General features: G+C 41.6%; 1 protein-coding gene across 1 annotated transcript in view; it reads left to right on the forward strand.

The window, feature by feature from the left end:
• The first annotated feature begins 7,759 nt into the window (after window positions 1–7,759).
• The window catches only part of FAM171A1 (family with sequence similarity 171 member A1), an 86,449-nt gene continuing 71,035 nt past the window's right edge, over window positions 7,760–23,173 (forward strand). The window contains exon 1 of the mRNA XM_021551668.4: window positions 7,760–8,238. Coding sequence (XP_021407343.3) covers window positions 8,145–8,238 — 94 coding nt within the window. The 5' untranslated portion in view covers window positions 7,760–8,144. The remainder of the gene's footprint in view (window positions 8,239–23,173) is intronic.

Genomic DNA, 23,173 nt, shown 5'->3' on the forward strand with positions numbered 1-23,173 from the left:
TGAGGGAGGATATGCAAACCTTGACCTGGAGAAGTTTGGGCACAATTGTTGAGGCACATACTGTTAATTAAAGTATGGGAATTAACTTTTTGGCTGAATCTAGAATACATAAAATGTTTTGTCTCTAAAAAGAAAAGGCACAAGCCACAAAAAAAAAAAAAAAAAAAAAATAGAGAGAGAGAGATGAGCATTCCAATTTAAATTGTCTTTTATTCTGCAGGAAAACACCCTTTATTTTTAATTCTATCATTTGTATTTTAAATGCATAGAGAAAGATCTGCTATCTCCTTTCCATTAGAGACAAAGTTAATTTTCTCCTAAACCCTGGCATAAGGAACACATTCATCTCTTCTTCCTCCAGCTGACAGAAACATTTGTATTGTTCATCAGTCCTTTGGTCACCTTACTCTGACAGGTTTCTGACATTGTCTTCCTTCCTTCTCTGCCAGATGCTCCTTTGACACTTTGCTTCATATAGAAACTCATTTCTGTTGCTTCCCCACTCTTTGCTATGCACAGAGAACAAGTGCATTCCACGTCTTCAGAAGAAACCTGAAAACAGCAGGACTGTGATTATCTTTACTTCCAGGCATAAAAGTTGCAGGGAATGACAAAAATCTTAAGGATATTGCATTTGGCTTTTGATTATATCAAAATACTGGGAGATGGCAGGACAAGGAAAAAAGCAGAAGTACACCAAGATGTACCCTGAGACACTGGGACATCCTGGGACCTGTAAGACTCAGAATAGTAGCAAGTAAACCATCAGAACCATTTATAAGCATAAACACATGTGAAAACCAAAGCAATTTCCACATACTAATATTGTAGAATTTAATTACTTATGTGTCATGTGAAACAGCTTTGTAGCAAACTCTGAGCTTGAGTTCAGTGACAGAAGGAAAACAAAAACCATCACAAAATGCATCATATAAATTGTTGTGGGAGGGACAGTGTTTAGCACTCACTAATTCAAAGCTGGGCCCTTGGGAGCTAAGAAACTACTTGTGTTTGCTGGCACAGCTGTAGCTGTCGAAGGGATTACTAAGGCGTGATGGGATGTGTGTGGCAGTCAGATGCAGCAGAACAGTCATCTGAGAAAAGCTGTATCAATAAGTGCCACAATGTTTTGGGGTTTTTAACTAGGTAGTTAAAATATTCCCAAAATTATTTTCAGTAAGAATTGTTGCCATAATATGGTAAAATGAATACCTGAAATATTTTAAAAGTTGAGCTTTTTAGATAGATTTGACTTGATGATCCTTGTGAGTACCTTCCAACTCAGGATATCCTATTCTATTCTATTCTGGAACAGAGGTATTTGCAAATTGCCAATAACTTTGAGTTATTTTAAAGCTGCTGCATAATGGCATTTGGAAAAAAAACCCTGAGCTTTAAAAATTGCAATTCTCTACCTTTTATGAAGGAACAATGATTCATACTGATGCTGCTTTGTCTGACTCAGCAGGTGTATTGACACCAACCAAAGATAAGGGATGGGTTCTGATCAGTAAAAAAATCCCCATTCCTCAATTTAGATTAAGGGAGGAAAGAGATTGAAGTAGGAAGGTGGGAATACCTGTAGTAATAGAGATTGCGTAAAACTGCTTGGACAAGGCTATGGCAGTAGGTATGGCAAAGTTCAGAAATATAAACTGGTATAAATGCATGAGACAAAACAAACAGAAGAAAAGACAAAGAGAAAAAAAGCAAGTGCTCTTTAAATAGTAAAGAAAATTCAGTATTTTTGAGTAGAATGTTATCATTTCCAATTGTAAAACTGATACCCTTGAAACTAAAATTTGAAGTAAATAAAATTTAGAGCAGAAAGATAAATTACATTTTGATTGATACAGGCAGTAGCTGAAACCATGAGAATAAATGAAGTGTCCTGGATGACAGGAGATATGAGAACAGAGGTAACATGCAGAGGAGAGGAAGGGGTGCCACAGAAAGACATAACTGACTTTAGAAATTCAGTGAAAATATTTTTTTAAAAATCTTTGTAAGATTATGGCTTCTGAGAACAATGTTTGCCGGTTTTGTATTGATTTATAAAGTGGTTTATTTTTTTTTCCCTTCCCAAAAGATTTTAGTCAAGGACTTGTAGTGACAGCTCAAGGCCATTAGGGAAGACTCCTTTTGCATTTTATTTTTGCTGACTCAAATGAACTGTCATCAGAAGGCACAAGGAAACACAAACGCTCACAAACTCTGTGAACAGAGCTGTGCTTGGATGGGTGTTTGTGTTACTATGGACTTCCACAAGAGCTGTACTGTTGTGGTGGCCTCCAGGAGAGAGCTGAGAGCAATGGTGTGACTTGGTGAGGAACTCAGATCCAAACTGCTTTGAGGGTATTTCATCAAAATGATTAAACAGAGAGGGATGGCTCTTAGATTTAGTTGTTAAGAGTTTTAGGGAAGACAGTGGTTTTAGTAAGGCTTTATACCAAAATATACTTTAGAAGACTTCTATTTTATTGGTATATTTTGTCATCACTTGCTGTAGCATAAAGGAATTTTGGCTTGTTTTAATCTGACTTTTTCTTTGTTGTATCATAAAAGCTTTGTGGCAGCTCAGACAATCAAGTAAATAATATCCAGCAGAGTTTAAATCAAGCCATCTTTAGATAAAGTTTCAGGTTCACTTAGCTGATATCCAAATGACAGACATCCTTTCAGCTGAATGCAGGCATAAATAACAGAAAAGGGCAAGGAAGGATTTTAATGCTGAATAACAACTTGCTCTTAATTATAGTCTATGTTAACTGTATAATAATTCTTAGTATGAATGTTGTTGTCTTTTCTTATTTTATTCACAATTTTGTTATGTTGGTGTTCTTACTAAAACCTTAACACTCAGAATCAGTGATTCATCTGGGCCTCTCAAATATTTTTTTTTTTGTTTTAAATTCACCTTTCAGAAATGCAAGATAATCTAGAAAACAGAACTACCTTAGAGGTTGAAAAACCCCCTTACCTGTCACAAAATACTCTGATATCTCCCATAGCTCCCAAAAGCTCCGTCATCCTTTCTTCCCCTGTCCCCAAACCCACCAACTCCTCAGTCATCCTTTCATTCCTGCTTCAGATCTTCCAGTTCCTTCTCAGCTGCTGAGCCTGGCCTCCCCAAACCCACACTAACTTCAAGACTCCCTGGTAGCTTTTCCTCCGTAATCTTTATGCAATGCTTACAGATTTTTTTTTAATCTTAGCCTAGTCCTATTCTGGCAGCTCCCATAAGATAAATGTAATTTTATTTAATATAGAAATAGGGCAATAAAAGCTGCTTTTGGCTCTAATATTTAGTGAAGTCTCAAGCTGTTCCACAGCCAGTTGTCTACTAAGGGATTTAATGTACAGTCAGGTATGGGGATGTATTTCACAAGTAACTGTTTCACACTGGCTTCCCTGTGTAAACAAATACTTAGGTCTTCTGAGCCAAACATATCTTTACCTTATGAGCACATGTAGGCAGTAGTTGAGTCTCAATAGCACAGCATGTGTATGTCAATATTGAAATGATCTGAGATCTTCAGGGTGAAAGGTATTTACGCCAAAGACAGCATCATGTTTTGGTATCCATGCTCAGCATGACTACAACTAAAACAACAGTAGTACTCAATCACTGCTAGATTTCTCAAAAGAATATGGAATAATTGTTGACCTAGTCATAAAACCTTGCTTTTATCTTTGAAAGATCCAGGACTAAATAGCTTCTATAATTTTCATGTAAAATGTTTACTACCACATAATATGTAGCTGGCTCAATTTACCAGGAGCACTGCAAAATAATCTTCAGGGCTTTATATCTGACGTTCACTCTTTTTTTTTTTTTTCTTTTAGATTTAGTTTTGTGTGATCTTTCATATGTAAACTAACTTGTGCACTAGTAAACAAGGACTATTATAGAAATTATAAAAGTACTTCAAAGCAATTCTCAAATGCACACGCTGCTACTGCCAACCTGCTAGAGCTATGTCCTTATCATAAATATTTGCACCTTCTGGTCACTGAATTAATTTGCTATATATTAAATATTTAACTCCTCCATAGATTTTTCATTGGCTGTCTAAGCACTGCTTTCATAACTTATATTTGTCTATGTGGAAATAATACCACAAGAAATACAGTAGTAGACATTGTAAGAAAGAACAGAAAAGAGCTAATTAGCTCAACTTTTTGCTTAAGCATATTCAGCATACCTTTCAAGGATGTCTGAATATTGTAGAATTAAAATTTGAAAATTTTAACTGTAAGCCTACCTGCAAGCTAATCCATATAGTCTCCAACGCACTCATTGAATGTGTCTGTCTACTAATGATTGGTGCACAGAGCCTCAATAGGTACTCATATTCTAAGTATGTTAGTATTTGTTACTTGAATAGTCAAGTCTTTGAAATGTGTTTGTATAATTTACACAACCGACAAAAGCCTGTCTCCATCCTCTTTGTAGCCTTCCTTCAGGTATTTATACACATTGATCAGATTCCCTCCGAGCCTTTTCTTCTCCAGGCTGACCAGCCTTTCCTCATAGGAGAGATCCTCCAAGTCCCTTTTTCATCTTCATGACCTCTCATTGGACTCTCCCCAGTGTGTCTGTGTCTGTCCTGGACTGAGGATTTCAGAATTGGACACAGCAGTCCAGGTGTGGCCTTACCAGTGCTGAGTAGAGGGATCACCTCTGTTGATCTGCTGGCAATGCTTTGAATAAGGAAATCTGGGACACCATTGACCTTCTTTGCCCTAAGAGCGCTCATGCATGACCCAAACTAGAACTGAGAACTCACTACTGCTTGACTTAGGTAATTTTATTGTATTAATGTTAATTATTGACACTGCTCCTGTGGTGTTTTTTCAGGCTGCAGTAAACTGTCTCCTTTTTTTCCTTGAGGGCATCTAGCCAATGAGCGTCAGCAAACAAGGCATGGAAACGTGCCTAGGGTATAACTTATACTTGTTTAAGTCTGAAGAGGATTTGAACTGAGCTATAAGACATCAACTATCCTCTGTGTCACAGGCAGTTTTCATCCAGGAATCAATGGCATTACCAGTATGTCAGTCTTAGATGCTTCAGTGCTCACTGGGGCAACAAAGAAAAGATCATTTCAAGAGAAGCTATTTGGAAGAATAGCTCAGTTTCATTACATGAATAGCAGCATTTATGAGAGTGTTACCATGTAATTATATACATAAATTTAGCCTTTTCAGGTAAGAGACAAGCCCTGTGTGCCCAGCATAGTTTGTAAGGATAAAAATATTTTTCAGGGCTGAAATAAAGAGAAATGTGGGGAGTGTGCATTACTATACACAGCTTGTGCTTTCAAAATTTGCAGCTCAGAGGTCTAGCTGTACCTTGGGCTGCATCACCAGAAGTGACCAGGAGGTTGAATGACGGAAGGTGATTCTGCCCTCTCCTTTCACAAGACCTTGCCTGGAGTACTCTGAACAGCCCTGGGGGCTCCAAATAAGGAGTACAGAAGAGGGGTATGAAGATGATCACAGGACTGCAACACCTGTCCTGTAAAGACAGGCTGAGAGAGCTGTGGTGGTTCAGCTGGAAAAGAGAAGGCTCTGGGGAAATCGTACAGCGCCTTCCAGTGCCTAAAGGGAGCTGCCAGAGAGAGCTGGAGGACTTTTTACAAAGGCATGTAGTGATAAAACAAGGGAGAATGGTTTTAAATGGAAAGAGTGCAGGTTGAGATGAGATAGCAGGAGGAAATTCTTTACTGTGAGCATGGTGGGACACTGGAACAGGTTGCCCAGGGAAGCTTTGGATGCCCCATCCTTGGAAGTGTTCAAAGCCAGATTGGATGAGACTTTAAGCAACCTGGTCTAGTGGAAAGTGTCCCTGCTTATGCAGGGGAATTGAAATCAGGTAATCTTTAAAGTCCCTTCCAGGCCAAACCATTTGAATTCTGTGATTTCTCCGTGCAATATCTCATTTCTTTCCAGCCTTAGTCATTATGTGTTATTCATTGATGTTGCAAGAATTGTTGTATCTGTTTGGTTTTTTTGTGAAAATAATACAACTATATTCAGGAAAATGCACTCTTTGTAACAAAATGCTCTACCTTTCCTTATAGACAGAATTAGGTTTTAAATAAGTTTCTAGCTCTGAGATCATCCTACATATGCTAATTTAGGTTCATGAACATCCAGAGAAAGGGGGAAAAAAGCTGTATTATTTGCCACATGGCCAACATCCTTTCTTTAGGAACAAGTTGCCCCACACTTAAGACATGCCATGAGTTTACAATATTGAAATATTTGTTTATGGCAAGCAGGAGTAAGATCACATGATCTGTATTTGTTCATTTAGTCTTCTCTGTGAACTGAATGGCCTTTTGTACTTAGTTTTTTAATGGGATTGAACTTTGCAAATAAATCCTCCAAATTCTCAGGATAAAAGGACAAAGTTGCATGTCTACACAGGATTTACCAAGTCTCAGAAAATGTATTTGAAAACAGTAAACCCAAAGTGAAATATGTTGTAATCAACTGGAGTGTGTCTGAAAATTATACGTTAAATCAGTTTTAACACTTCTGGGGTACCAGAATTTCATAAAATTCACAAAATAAACAACCTGTAAGCTTGTGATGTAGCTACTCTGGTCCAATACTGACATGACAAAATAAACAAATGTACTGCTTTCTAAAAATCAATCAATAATGCATCACATTTTTATTGGAAGATGATATTTTAAAATAGATTTACAAATAAATCCTGAAACTTTAGGACACCTCAGTGAGAGATTAAATTTGTAGGTATACAAACTTCAGTCTTAGAGGCCAACTGAAACACTGGCAGTGTTTGAGAGTAGATCGTGGGAAATCCGTGAAGCAGTGGGGCAGAGGCTTTGCTTTGCACAGCTGTGTAAAGACTTGCCATAATAGCTGTCTGGAGCAGCAATCTCCGCGCTGGAGGAAACATGAGGAGCGTCTGTTCTCCCTTAGGACGCGTAATGCCCAGGAGAGAACGGGAAGGGAGGAGTGACTGCTTTGCCCTTGTGCTCTGCCTCCGCTGGCCTGAAGGAAAGCAAGCCGAGAGATGCTCTTAGGGAAGATGCAAACCACCCTGGGAAAGCCCCCAGGGAGAGTACCCTGCCCGGGGCAGAATGTCCCCAGTGCTACCCTTGCCATTCTCCGCACGGCGCGGGGCGGGAGGCACCGTGCCCGGTCTCAGCCCTCAGTGCCACGATTTCCAACCCAGAGTTCACCGTTCCTGTGCAGTTTGCTATAGCATTTTAAAAGCTATTTTGTATTAAAACCAGTAGATGGGTGCATTTGCTGTTGCTTTGTGGTTGATTGGTTCGTTTTGCTTTTTAAATTAGTTTTAAATACTCCAGCAGCGGCGGGGGTCGGGCCGGAGGTCACGCGTGGCAGCGGGGCCGCGGGGGACCGTGCGACCCGGCTCGCCCCAGCCGAGAGAAGAGCAGGTCACCGCGCCCGCTTTCCTCCTCGTCCCTCCCGCTGGCTGCGGTGGGAGGCGAGCGGGGCCGGCACGGCTGGGGAGGCCATTTTGCAGCCGTTCAGGGAGGGAGAGCGGACGGCGGGCGGGACGCGGCGCCCCGCGGCAGGTGAGCGCGGCAGGTGAGCGCGGCTGCGGCGGGCGCGGGGCCGGCCCGGCCCGGCCGCCCCGCGGGACCCGCGAACGCCGCGGGCGGGCCGGGGCAGCGCCGGCGCTGCCGAGCCCCGCGGCGGGGCAGGGCGCGGCGCGGGCGGCAGGGGGCGCTGCGCCGCCGGGCGCGGGCAGGGCAGGGCAGGGGGGGCCGCCAAGGGTTAAGGGGCGGGCGGGGAGCCCGGGCCGCTCCCGCGGGGAGAGCGGGGGGATGAACGGGAGCGGAATTAAAGAATAAACCCGAGCGGACAGGCAACGGGGCCGCGGAGCTCTCCCGCCTCCCCTTCCTTCCTGCTCGCCTCTGTCGCCCGCCTGCCCGGGGGGACAGCGCGGGACGCGGAGCCGGGGCGCAGCGGCGGGACGACAATGCAGCAGGCGGAGAAAGCAGGAGGGGCAGCGCACGGCAACATGGAGGGAGGCGCGGAGCGGGCCAGCCCCTGATGCGGCTCTTTCTCCTCCTCCTCCGGGCAGCGGCTCCGGCGGCGATTCTCTCCCTGGCGGCGGCTGGCGGCGGCGGGTGGAAATGAGCAGGTCGGCGGCGCTTCTCCTCTGCCTGCTGGGCTGCAACGTGTGGAAGGCGGTGACCAAAACCTTAGGGGCGCCCGAGGCGGCTCAAGGTCGGTGCGGGATGGGCGGCGGGACCGGCCCGCTTTGTGCGGCGGTCCCCGGGGCGGCGGGGGCTGCATTGTGCGGGGGGCCGGACCGAGGGCACGGCGGGGAAGCGGGTGGGTGATGTGAGACCTCTCCTGGCTTCTCCCGGCCGCCGCAGACCCCGCAGCCCGGAGAAGCGGGGGCAGCCCCGCGGCTGGGGAGCTTTTGTTACTGGCAGGGGCAGGGGCTGCGCCGGCTTCATTGTGCTGCCCCCTCCGTTCCTCCCTCCGTCCCTCGGCGCCGCCGGAGCTGTTGCATTGCGTCCTTTTCTCCCGGTTTCCCGTCTCCTCGCGGTGCCCGCTGCAGGGCCCGCCGCGGCGGCGGGAGGCGGGCGGGGGGCACTGCCGGCCGCAGGCCGTGCGGGGCGGCCGGGCTGGGGTTCGCCCCCCGGGCTGGCGGCGCGGCTCGGCCGCGGCCCCGGGACGTTTCCGGGCCTCCGCCGGGCCTTTTGTTCGGCGCCGTGGCTCCCGCCGGCCGGGCGGGGTCTGTCACCGCTGCCCCTGGGCAGCCGGGCAGAGACGCTCCCCGGCCGGGCAGGGTCGTCCTCCGCCTTCTCCCGGGCGGGCGCAGAAGCCGCAGCGAGCCAGTGCCCGAGCGCCCGGGGGCAGCTGGAGTAGCTCCTGATGCTCCTGTGCCGGGCTGCGGGTCCTGCCCTGGGCTAGGCAAGCCTGATCTTCACCTGATCTTCACCTGTGCCGTGGTGTGGCAGCCCTCGGCTGGCGACGTGCACCTGCCCTCCAGCCCTCCCCCGTGTGGAATCTCGGGCGAGGGGGGAAACACCGCCGTGCCCTCCTCGCCCTTGGCCTTGCGTTTGGTTGCGGGAGGGCAGCCCCTCCGTCGGGCTCCAGCAGGGATCCTGCGGCGGCATCGCGCCTGCTGGGGCCATGGGCATGTCAGGATGCAGAAAACTTGTGCGCATAGGGGTACAAGACATGTTAGAAGGAAATGCATCCTCCCCTGTGGTCAGCGTTTGCCTTGTGGTATGTATTGTCAAATGGCTAAATGTGGCATCTGGGATGAGCAATCATAGACTGGCTGAGCCTTCATGGCAGCGGGCTGGCAGCATCCTTCCCACTGCACTGGGGTGGATGTCGACCATGTGAAGGGTCTGCTTATGTCCTGTTTCCTCACAGCTTTCCTTATCTCATAGTGGTAACAATCAGTAAGCGATGCTTGCTGCAAGAAATAAAACATTGAAAGTAACCTTCTTGATTTCCTTCTTTCATGGTTGTATTTAGGTACCCTAAATATAATCTGGGTGGGCATGTGTTCACACACAGAATAGTCAAAAGGCAAGGGAGTCTTGTAGGAAAACCTACCATGCCAGGCAATCTGACATCAAATGTAATACTAGTTGCTGCCTTTTCCAAAATAACAAAAAAATTAGCTGTTCTGGAATAAGAACCACTAACTAAAACTCAAAGGCCTCTGAACTTGGGATACACTGAATTTATTGATAAGCATGCCAGAAAACCAGAGCTGTGTGGGGCCAATGAAGCTAGCACTTCAGATACCAAGGTAATATCAAAATCTACTATAATTTTTATATCATATGGAAAATCTCCTTCATGTAATCAGAGTGGTGAGGTATTGGCAGAATAGGTGCCTTTCAACTGATCTTGTCTTCTAAGGCTCAATTCAGATGGCATGGAAAGGCTTGTCTGTAGCTTCTACATCAAGACTGATGGCTGATTATTTGAGTAATAACACCTATGTCAGTGAGTTGAGAATATCTTTATTGAAATAGAAATGTCTAATTTTGTCTTCCATGTAAGAACATCTGAGTTTTCATAATATCACTTTCCAAAGCCTGATTAGAAGCCCAGTCTTTATTCTTTGGACATGTACATTGGTACAAGGGAATATTTAGAGCTGATCTTGTATCAAAGAGTATTCTGCTTCCTAATTACCACCTCCTTAGTGTGAATCTTTTTTTGAAAGTTTATGTGATGCCAGCTTGTAACCTTTAATAACTATCTGATCATCAGGTGTGATTTTCTGGGGAAAAGAGTTTTAGTGCTAGGTACATTCCCAGTTTGTATGCACACAGCACAGTAAATGCTAAATGGTTGTAAAACCTAAACTAGCAGGTTTTCCCTCTTGCCCTTTTAGTATCATGGTCACAGTTGTAGGTACAAGTAAAGGGCCATTGCCAAAGTTCAGGGATGTTTGCACATGACTGTCTTTTCCTTTCTGGCTGTGACTGGACTAGTTAAAAACCAAGTTATTGAAATAAAGGTAGAAGTTAGAAAACCAGAACATGCCATTAGGGAATAATTGCTTCAGCTGCAGTATTTGTTGTTGGACAGGTTACATGAGTAGGGTGGAGACACCTCCTTATGGTGGGACGGATCAAATGAGACTTGGTTAAGATGGTCCACCTCTGTGTTAACAAGCCAAATAAATAGGTCTTGGATTTGGGTGGTATTTGTAGTCAGTGTTCTGATTAGGAAGGGATGAGGAGGGATGCTTTGCATCAAGCATTTCTCTCCCTTATTGGTCTCAGATATATGTTCAGACAGTCCCAGCTTCAAATTCTCCTCAGCCAGACTGGTTACGTAATTTGTGAATATGAAAGTACTGGTTATTAAGCTCTGCACTTAGCACCGTATTTAGAAAATTGAATTACTTTTTTATGCAGATCTCTTGTGGCCTGTGAAGGTCACAGAGGTACCCTCTAAGTCTCAGTAACATACTTGTTTTAATAAGGTAAAATTCTCCCAGGTGAGTTTGCTTTTGTCAGTGTTGGTGCTTGGAACTCCAGCAATGAGGCTGTTAGATGTCCATGAAGGTACCCTTTAGAACCTTTACCTCGGTAACTTCTCTCAAGTATATAAAGCCTGACAGGTATTTCAAATGAGGACTGAATTATGGTTTTGTAGGGTTTTTGTTTGGTTCTGGTTTTGGTTGGGTTTTCTAATTGCTCTAACAGGTATTGCAGAACTTCAGTTTCTTCTAGTGCTGAAATGAATGTGTGCATATATTAAAAGAAAGAAATAAGCCTCCAAACTAACCCTTAAGCTGAGTTCCTATTGGCACTGGTTATTTGTTTGGTGTGTACACAAAATATATGGTGCATGTTTTTTCACATTAATAGGTCTTGTGTAAAACCTAACAACAGACCTCTGGCAAATAGGAATTTAAGAGTTATATGAAGATAACATTAACCCAGGGAAAATGTAAGCATAATCAGTGTAATGTGGGAACGGACTAAATTTCTTTATTGCCTGTAAACTTTACTTCTCAGTAGAAAATGAGGATCATTCATTTATAGATGTTAGGGTGATCTTTTTAGAGAAATCCTAGAATATTCTGCTTTAGTGCTGAAATCTGGCATTATATTTGTCTGCTGAAGTGTGTATGGTTTCAGCTTGTATTTCAGTTGGTCTTCCTATTTTATTAGTTGTTCAAAATTAAGAAGTTATGAATAATAAAATAACATTTGAGTAATAAATAGCACCCACAACTACTAGCCTACCAGTAGACGAATATGCTCAGGATATCCCACCTTCACAATCCCAGAATGAGATTAGGTAGATAATTATTTTCCAATATGATGGTGAATAAAAATTCAGATGTTGCTGCTTAGTCAGAATCTGCAGTGTTTTTTCCCTCTGTGTGCATGGAGGACAGGAGGGTTGATGCTTGAGTGCTGCCTTTTGGAATTGCCTTCCTGCAAGCTGCCATTCCATTACTTTGTGGAAGCTAACTTCACAGTTTCAATTTGTCAGCTAATTTCAGCTGGACATTCTGCAAAGTCTGCTTTTCTGGACAGCACAGTAACAGCTCTGAGAAGACCCTCCAGTTCTGGGTTGATTTTTTTTGTTTGTTTGTTTATTTTTAAACTGATTACCCCATGCTTGCAGTTAGAACAATTATGCTAAAGTTTAGATGATGCAGAAATAGTCTTTATAGTCTTTCCTCTTGCACTGCCTTACTACTGTCTCTTCTCATGCAGCTGCAAGTTACTAATGACCATCAAATCCAAAGGTTTATTTCACTGAGGCCACAAATGGACTCCTCAGATAGAAGCTAAATTGCTCTAAAGCAGTAAAAAAGATGTTGCTTTATTTTAGTGGAGGAGCCAATTGTTTACTCCATACTAGATAGTGTTGTAAAATGTTAATGAAGATGAGGTGTTTATTGATTTTATCAATTATCAGATCCAGGTGAGCACTAGGTTTTGGTTGGGTTTTTTCATGTTTGTCTTGAACTACTAATGCCTGCAAATGCCTAGTAACTGATTTCCCTCAGTCAGATGAACAAGTTACCTAGGAGATCTGAGGGTTTAAAACTGCAGTCTTTTTCTCCTGAGCATTTATGTTCACCCTTTTGTCTTGCAATACCTTGCACTAAGTGATTCTAGGTACCTTTAATAATGCATGTATGCACTCGTGAAGTGACAGATTCATATGCTCGCTTTTCCCGTGGGTCTACTTGTGTCTTGTGTCTTTTTTGCCCACTTGTGTCTTCAGATAGTGTTAATTGCCGTGTGTTTCTCCCTCTCTCCTTATTTTTTGTCTTCTTTATTTAACACTGCACTGATGCCTTTTCCTGCTTGAGACTAAAACTGGGTTCATGAATCTTTTACGGATGGCTGTATCAACTTTTGGCTAAGTGAATGGTTTAAAATAAAAGTTTCTGGTAGCAATGAAATGCAATTTTACAATTTTTCATTGTAATGGTTAACAGAAGCTTGGCTATATGTATTTGTGTGCTACAGAGGAAGAAGAATTATGCATTTAGATTTTTTTAAAATATCGGAAATCTCCAGAGATTTAGATAAAATGGAGGAACAGAAATGTCACTCTACTTCCTGTTACTATAAACCTCAGATGAGTTCTTTACTCTTGTGTTCTGTGGACAAAGCCAGGCTTGGCACAGGAAGAAAATCAAGAAGAAAATGTGTGTCAAGGAAATGCAGTGCTTTGGTCGTGTCATTTATACGAATGTGCTATACCTGGCAGGTTGGAGGTTGAGCTTAAAGGACATTTTTTAACAGCCCTGCTTGAATGCTAACCACTGCATAGTAGTGTGGTTGGGAGCAATGTTTCTATTCCATATGTCAAATGCCAGTACATTGGATCAGTACAGACAAAGGCAAACGAGGTTATTTTTCAGAAATACATGCAACTTGAAATCAAAACAGTGCATTTTCAGTATTTCTGTTGTCTTATACATTCATTACCTTATATAAGCTGCATTTTTTGTAAGATCAATTGTTCTGCCTTTAGATAGAAAGAAAGAAGGCAACTTCTGAGAGAACTGTGGTGTTGGTATTCTGCTTCTCCCACAGGTCCCAATGGTTTTACCATATACATGCCAGGGAGCAAAAATAAAGGAGGCAAGAAGTGTGTGTAAACGGTTGTATTTACTAGAAAAAAATCAGTGTAATGATACTAATATAATACATGTTAATAATGCACACTAAACCATTTTGTTTTAGGAAGTGCCAGAGAGAACTGAGTGCTTTCTTTTTTTCCTTCAGAAATTCCAGAAACATTATTCTGAAGGCTGGTTTACATTAAGCTTTCAGTTAATGTAATATCTGGCTTGCTGTGCATGGGTAATAAGCATTATACACATGCTTTTTACAAATACCGTTTTTAGTTTTATTAGAGACTGGAAATATATATGTATTTTTTTATACAGAGGCATAAAAATGTGAACATACTGTAATTTCTTGTTGCTTTTTCTAAGAATCTTCCACTTTAAAATAGTAAGACAGAATCACAGTTGAGCTAATGGCATATCTGAGCCCTTGAAAGGAGTATTTTTAAGTATGTTCCAACATAGAGCAGCATTTTCATTTCTGTAAAATGCTGATGTTCTGTTCAGATATACCCATGCCACTCTTGCTAGCTTGAAGAGCAACAGATCTTAAGGAAAAACTGAAGGAAAAATTCACTTATGTACAGTATAGTCTCTAAATTTGACTCCCTATTACTTTGGGATCATCACTAGTTACTTGAGGATTGGATGTATTTAAACAGGGCTGCAGTGGGTATAAAAGTATGTTCTGAGTACAAGCAGTTTATGCAGACAGGGAACAAAAGTCCCTGGAAATCCAACACCAAAGATATCTTTCAATTGTTCCTACTTGTACTTTTGCAGTTCTGTGAGCTGTCACTGCCCGTGCCATTCAGTGGCAGCATTCTAGGGAGTGAATTCCTGTCTTTGTTCATTATTTTAGAACTCATACATTGTCAGGTGAAGCCTCCCTGTTGCTGTGAGTGGGATCTGTGCCATAGCAAACTGCTGCTGTCATTGGTGCTTTTCAGATGGAGAGGCAAGAGCATGTAACAGTATACAGGGCACCACTTGGGCCTTGCTGGAGTTGGAGTCGCTTGTTTGGGCCATCCTCAGCATCTCTGCCCTGAAGGCTTTGAGGAGACACAGTGGCAGCTGAAGTTAGCAGGGAGGAAATGGAGCACGGAGCAGAAGCCAAGGGGAAGGAAGTAGCAGCATCCTTTCAACTTGGGGACAACAAAGAAGCTGAATCCAGTGAGGTGCATAATGCTTCCAGTTAGTTGTAGCTGTAGGACTGCTGAGTGCTGCTGTACTATGTGGTAGGTATAATTACAATAATAGTGTTTAGCAGTAAAGGGGAGCTCACCATGACAGTCCATGAATGCTGAGATAAATAAGAGATAGAAGTACATAAAGTACTCCTGCTTTCTTAAAGAAAACAGAGCCCTTCTTCCTGCATTGATGAACAGAAGTGATAGTGGTATTGGTTCTTCGTCTTGTTTCATCCCACCTTTGTGATTGTCATTATTGAAACATGGTTTATTTTATCCTTTGTAAGCAAAGGCATATACTAATACAACAACAGGTATTTCTCAGGTGATTTTGTGAGACTTGCTAAGAAAACAGCACCAAATTAAGGTTAAAGCTGCATTTTTACTCCTACTGCAAGGAAATTAATGTATCAGCGGTTTTGTCCAGCCCTCTTGCTCTTCACCATACTGTGAAGAGTTGTGAAAAGTTAAGACCCAAATATCTCATATCTCAGTCTGTACATATCAAGTACTCCTCATGTGAGGGATGTGCAGTTTGCATCCAGGGTGGATGCATGTTGTCTGACTTGGGTGTCTGCTGTCTTCAAGTGTCTGCATTGTAGTGAGTTGCCCGCAGTCCTTTTACAGACAAGAAGATCTAATCTCACCTAATGGAGCCAAGTCCCATTCCTGTCACCTGGAGTAAGCACATCTGGGTTGATGAATATCCACTGTGTGAATCTTCACTGATGAGCATGGCAGCCTATACAACACTATTTGAATTTCCATTTAGTCAGATGAATCCTCCCTCACTGGTGCCTCCCTCCGTGTTGCCCTCTGGCTTGGCCTTGAGCTATTGAATATATACAGTGTAATAACCTATGTGAAAGAAAACACTCTTGGATTACCTGGCTGGGTTATGTGCTTTTCAAAACGCAAACAAGTTATTGTCTATTTACATTTCTAAACCATTTGTCTTTGTAGCATTATGCTTATGAATCTAAGTGTTTCACTCCCTAGAGTAAATAAACAAAAAGAAAAGTTTAGAAACAAGTAAGGAGGCATGTAGAGTTGTTTGGACTTGCCTATATATTTTTGCCATGTTTTTAATTAGCTTTGTATTCCCAGGGGTTGATTTATTCTGAATCAAATTGCATCGTTACTCTCATCTTTGTTTTCTCACACTGGCATTTGTGTAGCAATGTGGTAAACCAGATCAAGGAAGTTATCCAACTGAAAACTCCTGTATGCTTCAACTCAGTCTTCACCTGGATCATTTCCCTGACTAGATTAATCAGAAATTATACAAATGCTCTTGCTGGTGCAGGAAAGGGCTGGGAGGAGCTGGTATGGGAAAACCAGGACTTCATGGCAGCAGTGCCAGTTGATGCAGGATTACATTTTTTAATAGAACTAAAGCATAAGACGTAAGGTACAGCATTTAGAAAGCAACTGTTTTAAAAATTACTACTTAAAGGACACTGCTCTTATCTGGAAATATTATGCCATTCTGTTGCTCAAAGTAAAAGCATAAAGAATTTATTGAAAAACCAATTTGCTTACAGTAGGAAAAAACCTTCATTATACAGTTAATACTGGCAGACCTGGATGTGGATGCTGGCAGATGATTTGAGGCACTTTCAGTTGCACCCTTCTCTTGTCAGAACAGGTTTTTGTCCCTGTCCAGGATTTCGAGTTTGTAGCCTGCATGGAAGTTTAAACAGACTTCCATCCATAGTTTCAGCTCAAATGTACTGTGGTGACTCAAGTGCTCACAAGTGTTTCTCCCAGTTGCAGGAGAACAGGTGAGTTAGTACCCAAGTAATCTTTTCTCTGCATGTTCTAAATGGCTTGAGAGGAAATGATGTATTTTAGTTCATTTGAATGCTAAAGAAACATGTTGGCAGTACTGGCACTTACCATAGTCTTCTGGTAGAGTAAGTTTTGCCAGCAGTTGTCAGCACAGGATTTGATATGATTAGCGCATGATGCCTGGTAGTGTCTGGTCACTCCTCTCTGATGTGCCAACCAGAGTGATTCCCATCTTCCTTCAGCTAATTGCCTCACTATCCTTAGCTACTGCACTTTTGCGCTGATGTCTCCAAGACTAGAGTGTCAGGTGAGAGATAAGAACTTTTAACTCTTTATCCTACCTTTCCTCCTTCTACCTCTGTGTTGGCACTCTCGTATCCTGAAAGGCTTGGTTTGTTTTTGCTGATGACAGGCAGCAAAGTGTGCTAGGGAGTGTTCATGGCCTTTTCTTGTTTCACTTTGAATTGGGCAAGCATTGCTAGAGAAATGAAGGTATCCAAGAGCTCTGGAGACAGGACTGATGGTCTGCAGGGAGTGAGGTGAACAAGGGCAGGACCACACTGTGAGGCAGGTGGGGATAAACTTGTCTAGGCTTTGCACTGTGTTTGCAGAGTGGGAGCCATCAGCTCAAGATGGGAGCTTTCTTCTCTATGCATTGTGGTCCTGGCAGGTTTTCAAACCTGACCTGGACAAATATTACAGCTGTTAAAAAGGCTACTTGGGGTAATAACATTGACAGACACAGTGAAGCACAACGATATACTGGTCTCTTATCTTTATTGCTATTACCCAGAATATTCTTGCAGCATTCACAGCTTATTTCAGCATTTGAAGTCCTGGGATGTAACTTAAGCTTGGGCCAGTCTCTAGGTTCATGGTGTATGATTTACAGGAGCCAGGAACATATGTTTGAAATGAGAGCTGTGTTTTCGTAGTTTTGTGGTGAACCTGTGTGTGGGGGCTGTTACATTTTCTTTTACTTCAAAAGGTAACTGTCCTGTAAGAACAAAGGAATTTTTATTTCATTCTTTAGAATACTGTTAGTTAAAACCTTTTAGAGGGAACTATGGCATTAAACTTAGTCAATGTAAATATTGTTGTTAGCATGTTACATGAAAATTAAATATATAGTTGCTTCAAGCAGCCTGAAGCAGTAGGAGCTAGAACTTAAAATTGGATTAATTTTAAATTTGCTTATTGCTGTAAGCTGTAACTGCAGTGGGCTTTAGAATATTAAATTAGTATAAGTACTTTAAAAATCAGTTGTTGAAGGAAGAGAATCTGCCAAACTAAAGTTCTTGTTAAAAACCATTTGTGTTTCCAGACACTTGATAAGGCTGTCCTTGAGGTCAGATATGAATACTTACCTGCTCTATGAAGCTTTATCTCAGCCAAAACTACATGCTGTTCTTTAGCTATGTTCAGAGTCTTGGTGAAGATGTTGTTTTAATTAGTAATTTTACCTGTATGTAATCTCTAAGTGAATCTTGGAGGGGTTTTTTCATTTGTTTGAGGTTTTTTTAAGATACGGTTTACTATTGCTGCATAAAGAGCTGAGTGAGCCCTCTCAGCAGATGTTGTCATTAGAGAGGGGTCAGAGTTTTGTCATGTCTCAAGATTTTCTGTGCACAGAAAAATAGCCTTGAGTTTTGAGGGGTGAGGAGCTAGGCAAACAGTAGAGGAGTTTTTGTGGTGGACTCCTAGAAAGGTGATGGTTATTCCTATGTGCAAGTTAATGCATGTTTTGAAGTGTGCTTTAAACTGGTGAAAAAAAATTGAAAAAAAATGCATATAAGCTCTCAAGATATAATTTATTACTAAGTGATAGACCTGTAGGTTCCTTCAGAGTGGTAGAGAATCTTTGCTTACCATAGATGATTGCACATGAACAAAGATGCTTTTTAATATCTGATGCATTTGAGGATCAAGTCTTGCATCAGTCAGCTACTCAGGGTAATCAAATGTCATCATCCCTTACCCCTAGCCTGATTGCAGTGGGGGAAATATTAAAGCTTAAATTCTTCTGGCCAAGCTCTCTTATGTACTCTGTGTGCCTGTAGTGATGTTAGCATTTCCAAGAAGTAATATATTGAATGGGAGGAAAAGTAAATGAGTGGCACTGTTTTCTTACCATGATGGTGACATGGGGCAGAAAATCCCATGGCCTCACTGTAATTTCATGCCATTCTGCTTAATGCTGTACAGGTTAACAGCTAGTAAGGATGTACTCAAAACAGTCCATTCTGACAGAGCCTTGGTGCATCATGGGGCTGGCTATAAACAAATGGTATCTGACATTATTGGGTTGTAGATCATTGCTTACTTCTGGTGTGTCATTGTGGATATAGTAAAATACAGCCTTCATTACTCCAAATGTTATAATTCAGAATAGCTTTTAACAGCACAAAGGCTTTGAAGGCTGTGGGAATGTTGGCCAGAAAGGACAGCACTTTCTGAGTTCGGTCTTCTAAGTTATTCTTACAGTTTCTTGAGTGTATAATAAAAGTAATAAAAGTTGAAATGAATAAAAGTGCATATCCTCCTTGGAAAAGAAAGGCTTGTTGCTTGTTCTCTAGTCACAGGATGAGGAGGGTATGTCTGTTGTGCATAAAATAAGGTCAGGAGTAAAGAGAAAGTGCAGCGACCAAGACAATACATTTCTAGGTCAGGGCTGGGAAGTAAATCAAGCCCACACAAGAGTTTGTTCTTAATTCATGCCATTTTTGCTTCAGTGGTTAGAGAACTTTTAATGAATTGAGACTTACTAATGAAGCTTCTGCTTGGACCCTTGTGAAATAATGTTCAGATTTATTCCTCCTCTTCTTGCAGTTCCATGCTTTTCTTTGTCACACTTGCATGAGTGTAAAGGGTAAAGCCAGAAATTTGCCTGGCAGTGGGCAGCATAGTGGTGTGTCAGCAGTCTGGGCTTGCCTTCAGCCTTCTGGGAATGCAGAGAGCCCCCACCTGTTACACTGATATTTAAATCTGAGTTTTTTGGGGTTTTTTTTATGTACACAGCAACTTGTCCCCAAAATGAATGGCAAGCATTTTTTTCTGAATATGTGTATGTAAAGAAACTAAGAAGATTTTAAAAAAGGGGGTAAAAATAAAAAACATAAAGGTGATAGGAAAGCATGAAAGTTCCTATATAGGAAATGAAGTTTGAATGGATTCCAGCTACGATTACTAAGATCCTGCTTCCTTTTATTCTTGCACTTTCCTTCACCTTCCCTTTCCTTCTGAGTTGAGCTTAGTTTTTAACTTCATTTCATTTTGACAGAAGATAACCTACGTTTTAAAACATAGTCTTGTAAACAAATTTGTATTTCAAACATACTCACAAAACTTGACATTGCAGATAACATCAGAATCTTATTTCATGCTCTGAAGCAGTGGAGGATAAAACACCTTAGATTCAAAGTGCTTTTAAAAAGTCAAGACTTGTCTATGGTTACAACACAGAAAATACCATAGGAAGCAATTATTTTAACTCAAAGAGTGAGACAACACTGATAAACATTGATTTCAGGAATTTTGCTGATAACCAATTGCGTATTTCAATGTTCTCCATGCTTACAGATATAATATTAAGTTTAATATTTTTGCTACTTTACACCCAAACTGATGACCTCTGATTTTGTGAGGTAGCTCTGAATTCAGTGGACCTCACCTGAGGACAAAATAAAAAACAATGTTTTATACCACCTTAAAAATAATAGGCAAAAATAAAATAACTTAATTGTAAGTCTGTTGATTTTCCTTGTCATGAATTATTCATGTATTAGTGTGATTGGTTTTGTTTGGGGGGTTTTTAAGCCTTGTAAAGAGTAAAACAAATATGAGCATGAAAATTAGTATTGCTATAATACAGTAATAATACAGTATTGCTAGAATACCTAGTTATCTTTACACCTTTGTTTGTCTCTGTCTTGATTACTAGGTTTCTGAGACAAAACTTGTGAGTCAGTAGGATTAGTTTTTTTGAGTGACTCTTGCAAAACTATGTATTTGTTTGTTGGAATCATGTCTTCTTATTTCTGCTAAGAAACTGGGATGGCTGCAGTTGGTTGGAGACCTCGGCATTCATGCACACATGTGCAGATGTGCACATATGCTTGTCTTGTAAGGCCAGCCATATGGTATGAATCAAAGCTTACCTCACAGTAGTAAAACTGTAATGCATTTTCCACTATTTTCAGTTACGTGTTCAAAGCATGATACTCTGTACTTCGAACAACTTACAGAGATTGTCCTTTGTATGTGGTCATTATTCTGTGAAATTAATGTGTTCTCCAGGATACTTAGCTTCAATTTTGTCCTTGGGTTGCTGTGGATATTTCAATAACACCAGAAGTTGTATCATCTTTTCTGCTCACTGGCTTTGTTCAAAGCAGTTTTGGCTTTCAAATGCATACAGATGTGTTTGTTCCTTCTTGTTCATGGCAGGTAGATTTGCAACAACTGCTTGCTAGCAGATAGAAAGCATGTGAACTAATTGAGTGGATGAGTATATATACTGCCTTGTTGGGGATTTTTAAACAATCTAAGACCTCTAATTAAACATTGCTGGCTCCTGGTTGTTTTTTTGGGGTTTTTTCTGCAGTTTTCATGGTATCTCATACTATTATTGGGAGTTCTTACAAATTTCCAACTTTATCAGAAAAAATGAACTTTGGTATTAGACCTTTATATCTTTTATCTAAAACTATAGCGCTTAGAATGTTTTTGGTCTCATTCTAGTAGCTCAACACAATTCAGCCTTTAGCTTGTGGTAGTGCCTTTGATACTATTTAAAAATATCCTTTCTTGACACAAAAATACATTTACTATTAAAATGGAGAACTGACCTACTGTTTATGTTTTATCTGTATTAAGGTAAGTAGGGTGGTTAAGATATCCTAAATATTGACCAGATGCTGAATCAGATGTCGTACTCTGTAAATGACTGAAAATTCAGTACTGAAAATCAGTACTGGTAGATTTTTCTCTTTGGTAGTCATAGAAGGTCCTTGGGTTCTAACTGTTCCTATATACTTATTTGTAACTGATATACTGTCATTTTTCTCTATCAGGAATGTAAAACAACAACAACAACAAGTTACATGTTTAGGTAACATGATGTGTCTTGTACATTGTTTTGCTTTTTGTTTTTGTTGGGGTTTTTTTTGGGTTGTTTTTTTTTTTTTCTCATGGTTTGTAAGCACTCCAAGCATCCCTTTAGAATACACCTCATAGTTGAATCTTCAGCCATATTTGTAATTTTTGACAACAGGACTTCAATTGCCAGCAGTTCTGGTGTAGATAACCAGCTTGTGGAGTGGCCAGTAATTTCATCACATAGTCATGATGACCTTGACTTTCAGAGGAGATGAACATGTGTCATCCTCAGTGTGCTGCTGTGTTGTCATAGCGCAAGGAGCATGCTCAGGCCAAAGTATGAAGGAGATGAACAGTTTATCAGGGAGTTTTGCTGAGAGCTGCTTAGTTATTTCCTGATTCTTTTTTTCTGGAGACTGCAGACACATCCTTGTGTTGACTCTGGAGACATTTTATGCATTGTCAGGTTCACGTAAACTTGCCTCTGACATATGTTTCCAACAGGAAACTGTTGCTGTGTGTTGCAGAAGTTTTCTTACCTGGATGTTAACTTGAGAATCATTTAGAAAAGACCTTTAAGATCACCTAGTACAACAGTCCATCACTAAACCATGCAAAGTCCATCACTAAACTATGTCCTTAAGTGTCACATGTACATCTCTTAAAGGAGTTAGTTGTGTTCCATCTGATAACTCTAAGTCCCTGACAACTTGGGCAGTGTTTCAACTTGTTCTAGTTGCTTCAAATACAACTGCATTTTAGCTTCTGAAGGACTCTAATCCATGTGTCTGGTTCCCAGATTCTTAATCCCCATCAGATGAGGTTGAGAAGGATTTGGTTGCCTATGCTCATTGTGAGAGATGCTCAGTGTGTAGGTGGAATGAGGCATTTTGCTGCCCTTCAGTACTGCAGAGGGATGTGCAGAGATGAGGCTGTAGTGAGCACTCTGTTTCTTTGTTGTTCGTACTTGAGGGAAGCTTGCTTATCTTGACAGCCAAGGCAGTATCTGATGGCTACCAACTGCTGTTGTGTTGGCCAGTCCCTTGTTCTTGACATGTTGCATCCAGACTTAGGTGGTCTGTTGTGTTTGCTTTCTGTCAACTGAGGATCCTAAACTGCAAATTCTTCAGCATGGGCTGGTATGGCTGAATGTAGAGCAGTGAGCAGTCTGTGCTCCTGTTCTTCACCCTCATCCATGCCCCACTGCTGCTGCTTTTTGGGAAGAGCATCCAGATTGTATGGATCCGCAATAAATATAATAAAAGGATGATTCTTATGAACATTTTGTGAACTCCTGTTCAGAAGAATGGTGGCTGCTGTGCAGTTGTTTTTGCCTTGCTGTGTGAGCTTGGAACAGATGTCTCATTTTTTTGCTCTCAGTGCTTGGAGATGCTGGGCCTTCCCTGCTTACCACTGTTGTAACTTTATGCTTGGCTGTTAGATATCTGTAGATAGCAGTAGTGCATGAGGGCCTCATCTTGTGACTGGGGTT

This window comes from Lonchura striata, chromosome 2, assembly GCF_050655825.1.
Source record: "Lonchura striata isolate lonStrDom1 chromosome 2, ASM5065582v1, whole genome shotgun sequence".
Lineage (NCBI taxonomy): Eukaryota > Metazoa > Chordata > Aves > Passeriformes > Estrildidae > Lonchura > Lonchura striata.